This window comes from Wolffia australiana, chromosome 6 (genome assembly GCF_029677425.1).
Source record: "Wolffia australiana isolate 7733 chromosome 6, ASM2967742v1".
Classification (NCBI taxonomy): domain Eukaryota; kingdom Viridiplantae; phylum Streptophyta; class Magnoliopsida; order Alismatales; family Araceae; genus Wolffia; species Wolffia australiana.
The window spans coordinates 2789443-2807865 of NC_135840.1; the positions used below are offsets into that span (position 1 = coordinate 2789443).

An 18423-nucleotide genomic window follows, 5' to 3' on the forward strand; every position below is an offset into this window, starting at 1 on the left:
GATCAGGAAAGGCAAGACGAGGCAGTTGGGAATCAAGAAACGATGGGGAAAGGAGGGTGGGCGATCAAGAAAGGCAAGACGAGGCGGTTGGGAATCAAGAAACGATGGGGAAAGGGGGGGGGGTGAGCAGGAAAGGCAAGACGAGGTAGTTGGGAATCAAGAAACGATGGGGAAAGGAGGGTGGGCGATCAAGAAAGGCAAGACGAGGCGGTTGGGAATCAAGAAACGATGGGGAAAGGGGGGTGGGTGATCAGGAAAGGCAAGACGAGGCAGTTGGGAATCAAGAAACGATGGGGAAAGGAGGGTGGGCGATCAAGAAAGGCAAGACGAGGCGGTTGGGAATCAAGAAACGATGGGGAAAGGAGGAAAGAGGGGAAATTCAAGAAATGTGGGAGGGTGTTCAAGAACGGTGGTGGGGTGGATCAAGAACGAAGAGAAGGGGGGGTATGGATCAGGAATGGTGGAAGGGTGGAAAAAAGGTACCAAGAAATGGCTTTCTTGAACTGTAACAACCAAGAACCCTCCAAGAAAGAGGAGTTCTTGATGGATCTGGGGTGTGCTCCCTCGGCGGAGCAGATTTCCCAGGTTGATGACGTGTCGGCGACGCTTCTTGAATCTCCCAAGACCCCCGGAGTAATCTCGACGAAGGCCTCTTTCGATTCTTGATGGCGGCGGCTTCTTGAAACTCTTTCCTCGCACCGGAGTGATCTCGACGGCGCGCTTTAACACATCTCCCTCGGAGTGATCTCGACGGGGAGACGTGGGCTCTACCCACGGAGTGATCTCAACGTGGGGTGGGGCTAGCCAAACCCCCTACACTACTCTCTACGATAGGGGGGGAGACGAATTGTGAATAAACTTTTCAACAATGACTCCAAGGTGTTCCTTGGGCATGCCATCCCCTTATATAGTGAGGATGGGTGCCAAGTGAACGTGGGAGAGGACGAACCGTCGCGAGACGTGGTTCGGCCTCCCTTACAAATTCAAAATACAAACATAAAAAGTAAAAATGACGAGGACGGGGCCCAACAACATTGGCCCAGTCCACGAATCCAAAAATACAAACACACATGAAAATGAGCATAAGTAAAAAGATAAAAGTTCTTACGCGGGGTACTTAAACCCCGGGTGGCGAGCGTCGGCGCGAGCTGCTCGGCGTGGCTGACGACATTCCGTCGCGTCATCCTCGAGATGGTTCTTCGTCATCGTGGCGTCGTCCTCGAGATGGTCCTCCATCATTGTCCTATTGCATATGACATTCTGTGTCAGGATCTGTGGGAGGTGAGGTACCCAATACAATATTAGATAGTAGCTCAAACCTCAGAAGCAATACTTTTGTCCATCCCTTTTATTAGCCCCATTTACATAAAAGTGCACATAAGACTTTATGCATAGTTGATATATATTAACATAGCTTTGATTTGAGATAATGTTTCATCACTAGATTATATCAATATTTTCCATAATGCATAAGCTAACTTTACTTTGTGGAGTATAGTTTACTTGTGGGGTTCTGTAATGAGCTTTTGTTAGTCTTCGCATGGAATTCAAATTCAAGGGTAGCAATCACTAGAAAAACATTACTTAGGATTATATTTATTATGTTATTATTATAAAATAATATTAATTTACCATCCATTCCATAAAAGTTCCCTGGGTCTAAGATTAATCTACCCATGCTTTTCTAGGAGTTCACTTAATCTCAAGATTGTCTATTTGTGGTATTTCTTTGTGATTGGGCTATCCTCTCTGTGAAGACTTAACTCAACTATAATGAAATAGTATTTGCATATTGTATGCTAAAGTTTTATTAAAAACTTGCACCTTGTAATGTTAAACATGAGTTTGGTTATTTAGTTCAACTTATTCAAGAAACTCTCTGCTGATTGACATGGAAAATTTTAAAAGTCGATATCTCTAAAAGTAGTTATCCCCTGTTAATGATTTGAGTGTCAATGTTGCTTCCAAATAAAGTATTTTTATTCGAATGATGCTTCCGTATAACTTAGAACACTTTCAACCACGTGGGTAAAACTTAATTGCCAATAAGACATTCATAAATTACCATTAACATCAAATTCATATTAAAATTATTCAAAGCAGAACAACCACAAGATCTCAGCCAAAAATGCCGAGAAAGGTACAATTCAAAGCAAGGCCTAAATAAACGCAAATTTATTATTTATAGTAGTACTTTATGAGTCTTAATCCTACCTTTAAGTGAACATCAGAAATATTTTCCATACGCAGTTCCTCTGTAAGAGACTTCAGTATAGCCAAGTTGGAAAAATTTCACTCCATCAGCAGTAGTATAATGGATTAAAAACATGAATAAACTTAAATGTGCTTGTTATCAAGAAGGAAATTAAGGGTTTTTCTTTTGTGGGGCCAAAAACTGCCTTGGATCGGTCAAACCCCTGCCCTGAAAAATCGGACGGTTGCGATCGAATCCGCCATTGCCGCCGCCGCCCCCTGTATTTAATCCATCTTCTTCAACGAAGAAGCCATTGAAACTCTCCTTCCTCCTCTCCACCAGGCTTTCTTCTTCTTCTTCTTCCTCCGCCGCCTCCACCCTTTCTCTCTCAATCCAATCCATCTCTCTCTACCCTTTTCCCTCTCTTCCTAGAGAGACTCGTATCTCTCTCTCTCTCTCTACCCTCTTCTTCGAAGAGCGAAGCCAGCGGAACTCTTCTTCTTCGTCTTCTTCCTTCGCTGCCTTCTCAATCCAATCTTCTCTCTCTACCCTTTTCCCTCTCTCTCTAGAGAGACCCATTTCTCTCTCAATCTCTCTACCCACTTCAACTTCGACGAGAGAGGGCACCAAAAACTCTCCTCCCCTTCACTGGTATTCTTCTTCTTCGGCGGCCTTCGCCCTTTCTCTCTCAATCCAGTCTTCTCTCTACCCTTTTCCCTCTCTTTCTATAGAGACCCATTTCTCTCTCTCTCTCTCTCTACCCACTTCTACTTCCACGAGAGAAGTCACCAAAAACTCTCCTCCCCTTCACTGGTATTCTTCTTCTTCGGCGGCCTTCGCCCTTTCTCTCTCAATCCAGTCTTCTCTCTACCCTTTTCCCTCTCTTTCTATAGAGACCCATTTCTCTCTCTCTCTCTCTCTACCCACTTCTACTTCCACGAGAGAAGTCACCAAAAACTCTCCTCCCCTTCACTGGTATTCTTCTTCTTCTTCCTCCGCAGTCTCCACCCTTTATCTCTCTCTCTCTACCCTTTTCCCTCTCTCTCTACCCATTCCTAGTCTCCACCCGTTATCTCTCTCTCTACCCATTCCTAGTCTCCACCCTATCTCTCAATCTCCCCCATCTCTCTCTCTCCCCCCATTTCTCTCTCGACCCATTTCCCTCTCTACCTAGAGAGGCTCAAAGCTTGAATCTTGACGCGTTTCTGTGTTACCCATCACAGGTGGGCATGGAGGTCAACGGAAACGAGGACGGTCAAAGCCCGACGCCGGCGTCGCCACAGCGCAAGCCGCCGCCGCCGCCTCCGCAGTACCGCCAGCTGGCGGCGACGACGCCGCCGCCGCCGCTGCCGCCGCCGTGGATGTCTCCAATTCCACATCAGATGATGATGATACCGCATCAGATGGCGCCGCCGCCGCACTTCCTGCCGCCTTACATGCCGTTCCACGCGCCTCTGCCGTACCACCACTTGCCGCCGCCGCCGCCGCCCTCGCCGTCTCATCAGCAAGGTTCTTCGGAGGAGAACAGGACTATATGGGTTGGGGACCTCCAATTCTGGATGGACGAGGGCTATCTTCAACATTGTTTTGGACTCACCGGCGAGGTTGAATTGCTTTGTTGAACAATGCCCTTTTTTTTTGGTTTCGTATGTGCCCTTTCGATTGATTGCTTCTTACTTGTGTTTAGTTGTTTTTAGCATGTGACAGTTATCTTTTAATGAGAATCAACAGTGTGATTTATTTTATTTTGAAAGAAAGAATCAGTAATGCGATTGAATTGCTTTGTTGAACAATGCTCTTTTTTTTTTGGTTTCGTATGAGCCCTTTCGAGTTTTCGTTCTTGATTGATTGCTTCTTACTTGTGTTTAGTTGTTTTTAGCATGTGACAGTCATTTTTTAATGAGAATCAACAGTGTGATTTATTTTATTTTGAAAGAAAGAATCAGTAATGCGATTGAATTGCTTTGTTGAACAATGCCCTTTTTTTTTGGTTTCGTATGAGCCCTTTCGAGTTTTCGTTTTTGATTGATTGCTTCTTGCTTCTGTTTCTAATTGTTTTTGGCATGTGACAGTCATTTTTTAATGAGAATCAACAGTGTTGAGTTTTGTTCTTTTGAAAGAAAGAATCAGTAATGCGATTGAATTGCTTTGTTGAACAATGCCCTTTTTTTTTTGGTTTCGTATGAGCCCTTTCGAGTTTTTGTTCTTGATTGATTGCTTCTTACTTTTGTTTAGTTGTTTTTAGCATGTGACAGTCATTTTTTAATGAGAATCAACAGTGCGATTTATTTTATTCTGAAAGAAAGAATCAGTAATGCGATTGAATTGCTTTGTTGAACAATGCCCTTTTTTTTTTGGTTTCGTATGAGCCCTTTCGAGTTTTCGTTCTTGATTGATTGCTTCTTGCTTCTGTTTCTAATTGTTTTTGGCATGTGACAGTCATTTTCTAATGAGAATCAACAGTGTTGAGTTTTGTTCTTTTGAAAGAAAGAATCAGTAATGCGATTGCCATTCGTTTATGACAATAACTGTGCTAATATTTTATGATCTAAGTTAAGGCACAAGTTATTCCGTGTTGCCTCTAGATAGATTAACATTGTTTTTCCTTATTATTTTATGGGTGTACATTGTTACTAACTTCTTTTCCTCTGTTTCTTTTCAACTTCTCTTCGTATGAACCCTTTCAAGTGCTCTCTCTTGATAGATTCTCTCAAAATTGTGTTCTAAATTATTTTTAGTTTATAATGGAGTCGTTTAAATTGTTGTTTTTACAGATTCATCAATGTGATTGTCGTTCATGTCCTAACAATAAGTATTGTTTCCTTGAGGACTCAAGTTATTTTTTTCCTTTAAGACATTTTATGAAATCTTATTTCCTTGAGATTTTACAAAATACATTCAAGTTTTCTGGTTTCATGAATCATTCAAGAACGAGGCTTCACTTTTATGCACCATTTCAAGTTCTCAGTCTTGATAGATTGTCTATATTTTTTGTTCCTAATCATTTTTTCTGCATCAAGTAACATGCAGTTGTCATTTTTTAAGAGTCAACGATGTGATATTCTTCATGTCTGAAATTTAAGTTTACTGATATTTTATGAGCCTTCTTTTGCTCGGAATTTATTAGATACATTTAATTTCTCATGTTTCTTTAATCTTCTTATCATTGAATGACTCTTTGCACGATACAGAATCGTTGTTGTATCATGCCATGTCAGTTCAAGCTGATTAAAATTGAAATGTTTTTGTTGTGAAGATTGTATTCTGAGAGTCGAAATACTGTTCAATTAAGTGGAGATATTGTTCTACCATGTCATATCCCTTGTAGCTGAGAAATTTGAGACATTTTCACGGGTAAGCTTGTATTCTGAAAGTAAACTCATTTTTTCAGGTTGTACAATTAAAGGTTATTCGCAACAAGCAAACTGGTCAGTCAGAGGGATACGGGTTTGTGGAATTTTATTCACATTCAGCGGCAGAGAAGGTTCTTCAGATGTTTAACGGGGTCATGATGCCGAACACAGACCAGTTCTTCCGTATCAACTGGGCCGCATTCAGCATGGGCGATAAGCGCGTCGACACCGCATCAGATCACTCTATTTTTGTGGGCGATCTAGCTGCTGATGTCACTGATACCCTTCTGCAGGAAACGTTTTCTAGCAAATACTCATCTGTGAAGGGGGCAAAGGTTGTTATCGATGTGAACACAGGACGATCCAAAGGTTATGGGTTTGTTAGATTTGGCGATGAAAATGAAAAATCTCGGGCGCTCACAGAGATGAACGGCGTGTATTGTTCAAGCCGAGCCATGCGAGTCGGTGCAGCCACTCCCAGAAAGTCCTCTGGTTTGAAACACTCTCCATGAGTTACATTTAGACGACAGCTTTGTCCATTGATTTGCATTATTTTAGAACTTTGACTGGTTCCATGGTAATCAGGGTTTGGCATCCATCATCACCAATAATTAAAACATCGACTCTCCTTGATGTTGAAGAGGACGATGATGGTTTACAAGGATCTTGATGATGAAAGATAAAGTCTACAAGTGCCCTGAACAGTTGTCATATACTGTTGATGGCAACATCAATATTGTATCAATGACAACAGGATGACTCAAATAAATGGAATAAGGCGTCGACCGTCCATTGATGATATTTGCGTGGTTGACGATGACATTGATGATTAATGGCACCCCTGGACAGTTGACATTGATATTAACATTGATGTTGTGATTGACATATCAACAACAGTCGTCGATGTCCCATCTCAAGGTTGGCAGTATGTGCCAGACCCTACATATTATATCATTGACTTCACTGGCACTCACTTTATAATGAAATTAACTTGTTAAAGTCACTCGATCATTGGTTTCAATGATGTGCATCATGTTTCCCCATGACCGAGCATGATCTATGTGGGTATTTAAGCCTTACGAATGTTTCTTCCACCTTTTGTAATATATTTTGCTTCAGCATGGTTGTTTTTTATTTCTCCTTCATGAGTCACTTCAGTCTTATAGTAGTTGTCAAATGTCCCGAGAGAATATTGGAAACGAATCTTATAGCCATCATGTTTTGTAAATTCTTTGTGTTGTCTAGGCTCTGCATCTACTAGCTCGCATGGTTCCCCGTCAGGAGACTCAACCAACACTACAGTAAGTCAACCTCTCACTCTTCTAATCTTTCTAATCTTCTAATCTTTCTAATCTTTCTAATCGTTCTAATCTTTCTAATCTTTCTAAGTCAACACTACAGTAATTTTTTACTATCTCCCTCTTCCTCAGTCACTATATCTTACTTCCTATTTTCTTTCTAACTGCATCTCACTCTATTACTGTCACCTCCTCTCTTTTTTCCTACTCTATATTTTTTCCCCTCGATCTATCTTTTCCCCTCGTTCCCTCTCTTCTATTTCTATATCTAAATCTGTATTTACCTCTCTCTATCCTTATCTCTCTGTTTCTCTCTCCTCCCTGTCAATTTCTGTATCTCCTTCCCTCTCTTTCTCTTTTTCTTTCTCGTTTTGGTTTCACCCCCTCCCACTATCGCATTCGCTCTCTTTTCTCTCTCTCTATTCCAATCACTTTGTCCTCTTCTCCCTCTATGTCTCTGTATCTCTTTTTTTCCTCTCTTTCTTCCTTTCCCTCTCTCACTCCATTCCTATCTCTGTACATATTTCTATCTGTCATTTTCCCTCGCGTTCAATTTTTCTCTCTCCATCTCTCCTTATTTCTATTCCCCTCGCTCTGTCTCCTTTGATATCTCCCCCGTTTCTCTTTCCTTTATTCTCCATCTCTCTCTCTCTCTTACCCTATTTTTCTATCTGTCTGGATCGCTCTCGTTCTCTTTTCATTCATCTCTGTCTTTCTCTTTTACTACTCTCCTGCCTCTCTTATTCTCCCTCCATCCTTCTCTCTCCCCCTAACTTGCTCTCTCCTTTACTCTTACTCTACCTCTCTCTCCATTTACCTTTTTCTGCCCCTTTCTTCTGTCTTTCATTAACTTGTGACGAAATAAACTGTATTTTTCCACAGTTATTTATTGGTGGGCTTGACCCGGATGTCAGCGAGGAGGAGCTCCGGCAGGCCTTCACCCAACATGGTGAGATTGCCACTGTGAAGATCCCTGCCGGAAAACAGTGTGGTTTTGTCCAGTTTGTTCGCAGGTGAGTTCATTCGGTCTTTTAGTTTTCTAAATTTTCATTTTCCCAGAGATCTAAACACTTTTATCTGAATTTCCTCTCTGAATTTCCTTTGCCACGAACCAGGAATAGCGCAGAGGAAGCTCTGCAGAAGCTGAATGGGATAACCCTGGGGAAGCAGACGATTCGGATTTCATGGGGTCGCAACCCAATTAACAAGCAGGTTACTTCTCACTACACTCCCTTATTGAGCTGGATTGATTTTCATTCTTGGTTGACTTCATAGCGATCATCTTCATCTGAATTGACTTTGTGCTGAGGATGCCCAGTTAACCTAACAAGTCTTCTCTGGCCAGCATGACTTAAGAATGGATTTTTTATTATTAGTGTCAGTAATAAGTCTCATGGACGGATGCCAAAAGTAATGGAATGGAAGCCAATCCATCATCAGTCATCCACCTCTGTCCTTGGAATGGGAATGGAACTAAACTCCTTACTTGTGCCTGTTCTATCATCAAGCGTTGCTCAATTAGCTTAATTTCAAATTGTCATCAAGCGCTGCTCAATCCATCATCCGTTTCATCTAACCCTCAGGACAGCAAGGCCAGTGACAGATGATGGAACTGAAGCCTGTTTAGTTGCATTCCATCCGTTCCAGACTTTTGTCTGTTATCCATCCATGAACCTGAGTAAAGACTGAATAACTAATAATCTGACTCTCTCTATTTCTGTTCTCTCCAGTTCCGTGCCGAACCCGCTATTCCCTGGAGCAATGCCTACTATGGTGGTCAACTCTACGATGCCTATGGGTACGCCGTGCCGCCACCAATCCCGGCCACATACTCCGGTGCCTATGCCCCTTACTACTACGGAAACCAACAGCAAGTCAGTTAAGTGTACTAGGTGAGCTTCATACTCTCAACTGGCTTGTGTAACTCTATATGGAAATTAAGTTGCCAGCCTCTCCCGCGCCCAACAAATATACCACGAGAAAATAATTTAGGAATGGCATGCTATGTATTGACAATATGGGTGAAAATCCCAGGCTAAATTTTGGTTTTAAGTGGCTTAAACTCTCCTTTACTGTCATAATTTTCTTATTGCTCGCTGTTTGCATCATCAAGGTTTGCTAGATATGCATACTGCAGGCGGACGTTCTATTGTTTTTTTTTGATTTTTGGGTTTCTATGTTTTTTATGATAATTGAATGGTTTATCAAATAATAATCATGGGAGATGAATCCATAACATAGTTGCTGGTTTTTCCAATGGGATTATAGATTGGTGGGTTTCTGAAGTACTATGACATGATTTTGGGATTTCAGGTGGTCTAGAATTTATGGACAGAAAAGCTCTATGATTATCACCTCTTAAATTGGAAAAAGCTTTAATGGTAGGCGGTATCTCATCGCTGCCTTGATAACCAAATACAAGCTACATCAACCATCTCAACGGATGGAAAGTTATGATCTTTGTTACAATATATTTATTCAGTCTGCAGTTCTGAGTAGTTTTATGTCGATCGCAAGCTTGATATTTAATGATTAATTTTGAATGCTGTGGGATAGAGGGACCTTGTTTATATTATAAAGAGTCTCTGTCAAATACATTGAGGTGATGCCAAAGCCATTATACAGTATTTTTTGGTAGTCATCCCCAACATGATTTGGTAAGCGATAAAGGAAGAGCCATAACTTTGTCGTATGCTCATTCTTGTATTCGTTATGGACATGCCTTCCTCACAATACTGATGACAAGTTGTGACTCATGAATGTAATGAAAATGTAAATTAGCTTAAGATGTCAAATTTGAGCTGTGTCATGCCCTTTACTAGTTATAATTCATCAGCCAATCATAGGAATCAGTCAGGTCATACTGGAAGGTTAGACTAACATTAGTAATTACCATGGAGACAGATATCAGAACATTTTTCATGCTCCTTGGTAGACCATTACTGCTAAAAAAAAGTGAATATGATGTCCATAAGAAATAATGACATGCCAACTGTATCATCAGAAAAGATAATATTGGTTTAGAGATGATAACAAAGTTGAAGTGACCAGCTAATTAGCTGTAGTGAACTAAGTTCTATGAGAACTTGTAACAGTGATTGAAGTGTAACAGAAGTGTTGGTAAATTTTTCACAGCGCATTAAAAAGTGCACTAGGATTTAAGGCAATAGTTAGCTCGATTTTCCATCATGTTTAATCATTCCATGATTTCTCTGTGTTTCTGGATTTATTGCACAATTTGGGGTTTATCAAGCTCTCCTGGCATTCTAGTATACTTTGATATTTCTGTACAAGAATATTCTAAATATTTCAGTTTTTCAATTTTATTTTGATTGCTAAGCTCAGATCACATCACAAAAGATCATGTCTTATGGTCCTAAGGTGTCTCCATCTAGCAGTGCCACTCTCATGATATCTGTTGACTTGAAAGTAATCATAAAAACCAAACATGGAGCTGAAAAAGATCTAAGATCTTGGACTAGATCGAATTCGTATCCAATGGCACTTAATGGTTGCCTGCTAAATGCAACTATGACCTTCAAATGGTTGCCTAGAATTCTAGACATTTCCAAGGGAGGAATTGGAAATGGGTTTCTTGGAGATTGGTCAGCCCATTGGACAGAAGCACATACCGCAATGCGGTTTGTCCTTAACAGATTTTGCTAGTATTCAAGAACCTGTTTTTATTTTACCCTTCCTTTTTGAGAATTTAATTTTCTGTGTTCACATAATGTCTTAGTTTTTATTGTTGTAAATGGGTTAGTGACCTAAGATTGGAACCCGATATGTATTTTATAAAGGGTCTTTCTCCCTTTTGGATACATGAGGTGATTTTCAGACAAAAGTCCTGTGCACTTTCTCTTCCCAGCTTTCTTATTCTTCCTCTCTGGTTCATCGATGCCCGAATCATGTCTGCCTGCTGAATCTTTGGAAGAACGTGTCAGGAAAGTGAGTTATGCAACATGGTACAAGAGCAATAGAGTTGCCATCTCTTTTATTTTGCTCTGATGAGTGCATAATGCCTTATCAATTCGCGTAAGATCTATTCCAATAACCGTATTTCATGTTCCTGAGGGAGAGCTCTTATATAAAACCATAGTACTCTTTACATTTGTGGGGGAGAACTCCTAGATAGAGCAATAGCCTTCTTTCACTCATTGGGAAAGTTGGATAGAGCCATTACCTTGATGTGAAGTACACCACCTTATATTTGTCACTGTTGAAATATACTTGTTAAGAGAGCTCACTCCTTGCATAACTCTTGGCAACATTTTCTCATTTCAATGGCTAATGACCTTCCCATAATATCCCTGGTGCTGGCCACCTCTTTATCAGAGTATGCAAACAATGTTTTTGAACTGCCTAAAATTCCAGAGCCGTATAAGATCAAAGTATGGCCTTGCTATTCCATTGATACTCGAACTGAAGCTCCATCTAGTAAGTCCTCTAATTACGTCACCATCCCATCTATCAAATTGCTAGTTAATAAAGGATGACCAAATGACACGCCGCCAATAATTCTTCATTTGCTATAAACCCTTTTCTACGAATAGTAATGTGCTTAAAGCTAATGGAAAGTTAGTTCATATTGCTGATACAGGTACCATCCTTATTCCTAGAATTAGGAAATTAAAAAATGTACTACATGTAACCAATTTATTTCCTGACCTCATCTCTGTTAGTCGATTAAAGCAGTCACTCATACATGTCTTTCTAATCACAAAGTATGGGTGTTATCTGTTGATCAAGACTACATGAAGGCAGATTATACTCCCTACTGAAGACGATGTGATCTGTACCACCTTGTGGACCATGAATCAGAGGAAGAACTTCCAATAATCCAATCCTAAAAGCTCACCAAAACACCCCAACTCCCACACGGAAGGCCATTTTACTTAATCAAAGACTGGATCACTGCACATTTCCCACTTCGCGGCTTCTCTTTCCTCAGTTATCCAACACACTCAACAAACTAAATTTGATTTGTGACACCTGTGAAATGGGTAAGTATAGCCATGCTAATTACTCTTCTATTTTTTATTATTCTCCTAGATCTTTCATTTTGATTCATAGTGACATCGAGGGCCCACCCCAGCATTTATTTTTGGAGGGAAGCCCTGGTACATCATCTTTATCAATGGCTTTTCAAGGACGATCTCTGTCTAACTGATGACCCATAAGGTGGAATCAACTCAAATTATAATGGATTATTTCCACATGGTTAAAATATATTTTAACAAAAGAATATGTCATTTGTTATCCAAAAATGCCAATAGTTATGAAGATAACAACCTTAAATCCCATTTAACTTCCTAGGGAGTCACTCAAGAGACGTCACGTAACACACCCTAACAAAACATGGTGGTTGAGAGAAAATTTATCATATCTGTAAGGTTACGAAAGCCCTACTGCTACATAAAGTTGTACCCTATTTAATGACCAATTGTCCAGCTAATCCTGAAAGGCGCACATCATATTCAGGACCTTGGAAAACATGTTCCCACTATTCAACTGCAATCAAATGAATCTCTCAGAGTATTTGGTTGTGTTCCATACATACACTTATCCACTCTCAAGAAATTAGTTCCACGTGTAATTATGTATGTCTTTGTTGGGTAATCAATAACTCAAAAAGTTAACAAATACCATGATCCCCTTGATAATCAATACTATGTTTTCAAAGACATCACATTCAATGAAAAAAGGGGGGAGGGACCATATTACTGAGATAGAAGAATGTCAGTTAGTATGGACCGATCCAATAGATTGATCTATAGCATCATCGACCTCCAATATCATGTTAACTCATCGATTGAGGGGGAGCGTAGATTGGATATTACATTTTTTCCTCTACGGAGAGTTCATAGTGACACGTAAAATCTTACCCACCTTGAGCTCACCCAGTCTACAGATAATCCCTAAGGCTCAATATGGACAAGTTTATTTGCAAAAGAGACCGCACCTTAGCACTCATGTGCCTATTCCTAATGTGACTACATCTGATCCACTGTCACCTCTCCCACCTAACCAATCTTTGGCTTGCCTCAATCAATTTGTGCATGAGGAGGGTAAATCCCTATATCCCCTACATTACTATGCTTCTCCCAAGAACCTGCCTGTTCCGTATCACACATACATTTCTATACTAAGTTCCATTACGATTCCATTCTCAAAGGCTATTCAAGATCCACATGGGAAAGCTGTAATTGACATAGAAATGCTAGCCCCAACTAGGAATGGGACTTGGTCCATAGTTACAGCACCTATAGGAAAAAAATCAATAGGCTATCGTGGGATTTTCATAATAAAATATCAACAAAATGGACAAATTGAGATGTAGAAAGGTCTCTTTATAGCTAATGGATATACAGTATGGGATTGAAGACAAGAAAAATTTGCACTTTTTGCCAAGATGATTTTATTTTGAATTCTTATCTCTCTAGCAGCAGTTAGGGGATGTACCCTTCACCAATTAGAAATTAAAACTTTATTTCTCCACAGATATATAGAGGAAGTCATATACATGCAAGAATACCCAGAATCAGCACCTAGTCTAGAAATTAAACAAAGATATGTATGGAAAATTCACTAAAACTATGAAACCTATGAATTACGAACATAGTAATGGGGATTAAACGTTACTTATAAAACATACTTTGAGTAAATTCAACAACTTGATGAATATATCTCCATGGAATTCGAGATCTAACTGATGGGCAGACTAAAATACTTCTTAGAGATAAAAGTTATCTACTCTCTTCATGGCCTTGTGGTCTCCCAATTAAAATTCACGATTGACATATTGCAGGACACTAGCTTATTGGGATATAAACCATATGTTACACTGATTGACCCCAACCATAAATTAGATATTGGAAAGGATAGTTCCCTTGTATGTCCCGAATGGTATCAAAGATAGGTAGGTGAATTAATCTACATGACCCAAACTTGAGCTGATGTTTCTTAAGAAGTTAGATTAATTAGTCATTTTGTACATGATTCAAGGGAAGTCCATGAAAGAGCTGTATGTTGCATTCTCACATTCCTGAATGGTCGTCTAAGAGGGTGTATATCTATTAAAATCTAAAAATAATGCCGACCTTGAGGTTTTCAGTGATACTGATTATGCAGGTAATATCATTCATTGATGATCTACATTGGGTTATTACTCTCTTGTGGGAAATCTATCGCCTGGAATAGAAAAAAAGCAAGTTGTTGTCTGGTATAGTAAAGGAGTTTAACTTTGGGACTTGTTTCTAGACATTTTTCAAACCGTTTTGCATCAAATGTAGCCTTGATGGCATCAAGATTCATTGGGCCCAAGCCCATCATGTTAATGTATGGCAATCAGTCTGCAATCGCTATGACTCACAAAACCGGTCCACTAAAACTACACCAATCACGTTGATGTTGATTGAGACATCCAAGAAAAAAGTGGAAAGCGATAACATGAGTACATATCAAATCTACAAAAAAAAATTCCAATCTTCTTACAGAAGAGATAAAGTGCTGTTGATGAAGATGCTTGTCTTCAAGCTATGAATAGAAAAAAATTCATTCCAAGCTTGAGGGGGAGTGTTAGAATTCAGGAATAACATTGTCTTCAAGCTATGAATTATATTTTTCCTATTGATTTTCATGGATTTAGTTATATGTCTACATCTAAGATTTATTATTTTTACCCTTGTAAATGGATTCAGATCTTAAGATCCAAACTCGATATGTATATTTTTAAAGTCCTTTCTCCTTGTCAAATTCATCAGGTGGTTTTTTGACTAAATCCAATGAAATCTCTCTTCATTGATGTCTTCTTCCTCTCTGCTTTATTTTTGAAATAATCATGCTTGCATGTTAAATCCTTATAAGAAGGTGCATCAAATAATTGAGTTCTCCAAGGGATTTTATTCAGAGGTATGGGCTCTCCAAATTAATTTTTAAGTCCTCGGTCGTCCAGATTTAACTTAACTAAAGAGGATAAATTAGGATAGATTTCATCAATATTGTTTTCTTATTATTCTCATTTTGTTATTTTTTCCTCCCAATAAGAGAGAATCTAATTTTTAAGATCACTTTCCTTTTGTCCAAAAGAAGATGACTGTAGTAAGAATACTTATCAACAAGAGGAAACATCTAATAGTTATATAGATTTCCAATATATTATAATCATAGAGTACCTTTAGCCACAATTAAATCTCTGCCAATTTCTTTGAGTTTGCATCCTACTGCCAATTTCTGAAATGAAGTTAATTGCAGGTAGGGGTTGATATCTTGTCCAAATTGACTTGTGAAAAGAGTCAATTTCTGGTCCCAGCCAATTCTGCCCTAGAATCAACTGTAATCAGAGTTGATTCTAGTTTGGCAATTTAGCCTGACCATGTCCGATGTCTAGACACAAGCCAGCTTTGGTTACCATTCTTATCAAACATCTACTTCATAAAAAAGTCAATGTTCGATCTAAATTCAAGTATAAAGAAGAAATTGACTATGTTGAGTATGGACACCATTTTATCAGATCTGATTCCTCACTGTAAGTGAGCTCTGGTTTGAATGCAATGTCTGATTTGAAACATTTCTGATTGAACATGACAAGAGTTGATGTTCAACTTAAGTCTAGTTTGATCAAGAATCTAGTATGGTAAGAATGTATTCCAGTTTGGAAATGAAGTCTTACCAGAGCTGATTTACAACATAAATATATGAATTGCAACTAGAGTTTGATCTCAATTTTGATCAATCACCACCTTCTGTCTAGAGTTAATGTCCAACCAGAATTGATTCTAATCAATAATTGTCTCTGAGTGGAGTTTATTCAAGTGTTTTAATGGATTATGACCATAGATGATTAGCCTCCCATTTCAACAAGATGTCTGATATACATCACTATATTCAAACATTAACTTATAACCATATTTTATGTCTGGTTAGAGTCGATTTCAGTCAAAAATAAAGTCTGGTTTTTATTGATTCGAGTTTGGGTATCAAATTTGACCAGGACTTATCCTTCAAAAAAAGTTAATTTCATTTTCAGGTTAATGCCTGATTCAAGTCAACTTTGATGCAACCTCAATGTTTGACAATAATGGATGTCTAATTGGAGTCGATTACAGTAAAGAACGACTCAAATCATACATGAGTTCTGATGGCTAAGAGGGAGGTGAATCAGTCTAATTTTTTATTTATGTTATCTAATTGTCTTTTTAAGATTTCTTATTTTATATTGTCTCTCAACCACTCTTCTCACCTTAACACAGAATTTTACGCTTCTTGGGGGCACAAAAGTGCCCTTAATGCAGCGACGTGAGATCGTCTAGATCTCAGGACAGTCACATGCTCAAGTGCCCAATGAAAGTCCTATAAAACCGCAATTCACTATATGTTGGGTGAGCATCACTCTCGCCTTACAATTACACTTAAGTCAAGAATAAAGAAACTAGAGATGTCTCCTCCACAGCACCATGGAGCTCCTAACGTCCACCCTCCTTATCATGTTCCAAGCTAATCTTCTCAGTCTCGGTGACCACCTACCTGCAATATTACAAGGCCCAATCTTTCCTAGTTGACCCGTGGTCAACACACTAACTTCTTAGGTTCACCAAGTTCAGTCCAAATATATTTCCTAACTAAATCGATAAAAAAAGTAGACTATCGATTTCAGAGTAGCAGAATGATAAATCACTTACTATCAAGTTCAGGTTGTTATTATCTAATGTAATGTGGTTCAGATACAGGATCTTAGTAATAAATTTTAATCAAATCAGAATAGTAGAATGAAATCTTTTGGAAATTCAAATTCAGTTCAATACTACAAGTCAAAGCCAATAGGATCAGAATGGTCAAATAAAATCGAATAACAATCTCGATTTACTTCAATTGTCTTAATCGTATTCAATTAGTTCTGAATAGTCAAAAGTAATTGATCAACTTAAAATAAGTCAATTTTACTGATTAATTAAATTTAGACCACGATGTGGTCAAATCAAACTAGATATAATTGATGTGATCAGTTATGATTAAATCAATGATAACATCAAATATGATTAATTGAAATCAATCATTAGAATCAAATATAATAAATTTAAAATAATGAATATAATCAATTTTGATTTACTTAATGAGAGAAAAATAATGGTTGTCTATTCCAATCAAGGTTATGATTGAATCTATTAATCAATTAGTCAGAAGTGATCGAGTCAAAATAAGGTATAACTGGATGAGATGAAGTATTATCAAATCAATGACAGAAACAAATGTGATCAATTTTTCAATCGAATTTACAATTGAACTGAATTAAGAAATATAATCAGAATCAGTTGAAGAATATGGTCACAACAAGATTAATTGAATTCATCTGAAGTGATCAAATTCAATTAACAGGTCATATCAAATCAAATTATTTGTTATGATCAAATCAGATGAATAAACTGGCTTGATCAAGTCAACAAGTATGGTATGGATAAGACGAATGATTAATAACAGATTGATTATCACAGAGCTGATTTAACAAGAATGGATTTCAGAGTAGATAACCAATGATTAAATATGGATTATCAGCTCAGTCTTCAAGATATTGACTTAAGGATTTAAGATTTCAATTTGGAAAATCAATTTCAACTTTCAATTAGAAGTTTTCAGGGATCAAAATAGAAAATGTAATTTCAAATTTTTCATATTTAGTAATCCAAAACAAATTCAAATAGCCAATTATGAGTTACAGATTAAAGAATCAAGAATCAAATTAGAATTTTTAATTTCAGATTTTGTAATAGTAAACTCAGATTTGAATATTCAATTATGAACTTCAGATTGAAGTATTAAGAACTCTAAAATGAGAGATGACGAATCTGAATTAATAATGTCCAAATTGTGATTCAAGATACAGATCTCAGATTGAAACTATTGTTACATTCACAAAAAAATATTAGCAGGATTGAATCAATTAATCAATTTCTCAGGAATTAGGAATTGAAAATATCAAGAACAGTTATTATGAAACAATCTCATTAGTCTTTATGAATGCAGATCCAAGGAGTAAATGCTTAATCAATCCACTAGAAAGCCACAATTTCTTTGAAACTTGAAGCTCTCAATCAAGAAGAGATCTCATATCCCAAGGTGAGTACAAAAAAAAATTAGGAGAGAGAGTGGGCGCTCAAAAATTGTACCTTTTTCAAAAAGATGCTCAAAAAGGTATTATATTGGTTTCTTTTTCTTTAATATCAAAAACATAAAGTAGAAGGAATGTCTAAAGGCCCTTTTCTTTTAAATTCTTGAGGTCTTGGGTTCAACACCCAAACAATCCTATATATATTTAATATTTTAAAACCAATTTTATAGTGAGAAAAAATATTATTATTTATAAAATCAAATAATTTTACTCTTTTAACTACTAAAGTAACTTGTATAAAAAAATATCAATTACTCATTAAATTCAAAATATTGATAAACCATTAAAACTTACCTGATCAAAGTTTTATTCTCATGAAGATCCAACAAGTTCCAATTTGCGCTGAACTCTTACAAGATCCAGTTTTTAAGAAGTCAGCTGCAGCTTGAAGTCAAGGTCTGATGCAAATAAAAA

At 37.9% G+C, this 18423-nt stretch overlaps 1 protein-coding gene across 3 annotated transcripts; it reads left to right on the plus strand.

Annotated features, from left to right (window-relative positions):
- Nucleotides 1-2498: 2498 nt before the first annotated feature.
- Nucleotides 2499-9465, plus strand: LOC144704162 (polyadenylate-binding protein RBP47-like). Of its 3 annotated transcripts, XM_078576445.1 has the most exons (8): nt 2499-3169; nt 3418-3798; nt 5586-6039; nt 6793-6848; nt 7728-7858; nt 7961-8057; nt 8576-8737; nt 9159-9465. In XM_078576445.1, the coding sequence occupies exons 2-7, from the start codon at nt 3424-3426 to the stop codon at nt 8726-8728; spliced, it is 1266 nt and encodes a 421-aa protein (XP_078432571.1). In that variant the 5' UTR covers nt 2499-3169; nt 3418-3423; the 3' UTR covers nt 8729-8737; nt 9159-9465. The 3 variants fall into 3 exon arrangements, with proteins under 3 accessions (XP_078432571.1, XP_078432573.1, XP_078432570.1); XM_078576447.1 differs by lacking the exon at nt 9159-9465 and having other exon boundaries at nt 2499-2845; nt 8576-8936; XM_078576444.1 differs by lacking the exon at nt 9159-9465 and having other exon boundaries at nt 2500-3169; nt 8576-8936.
- Nucleotides 9466-18423: the final 8958 nt, after the last annotated feature.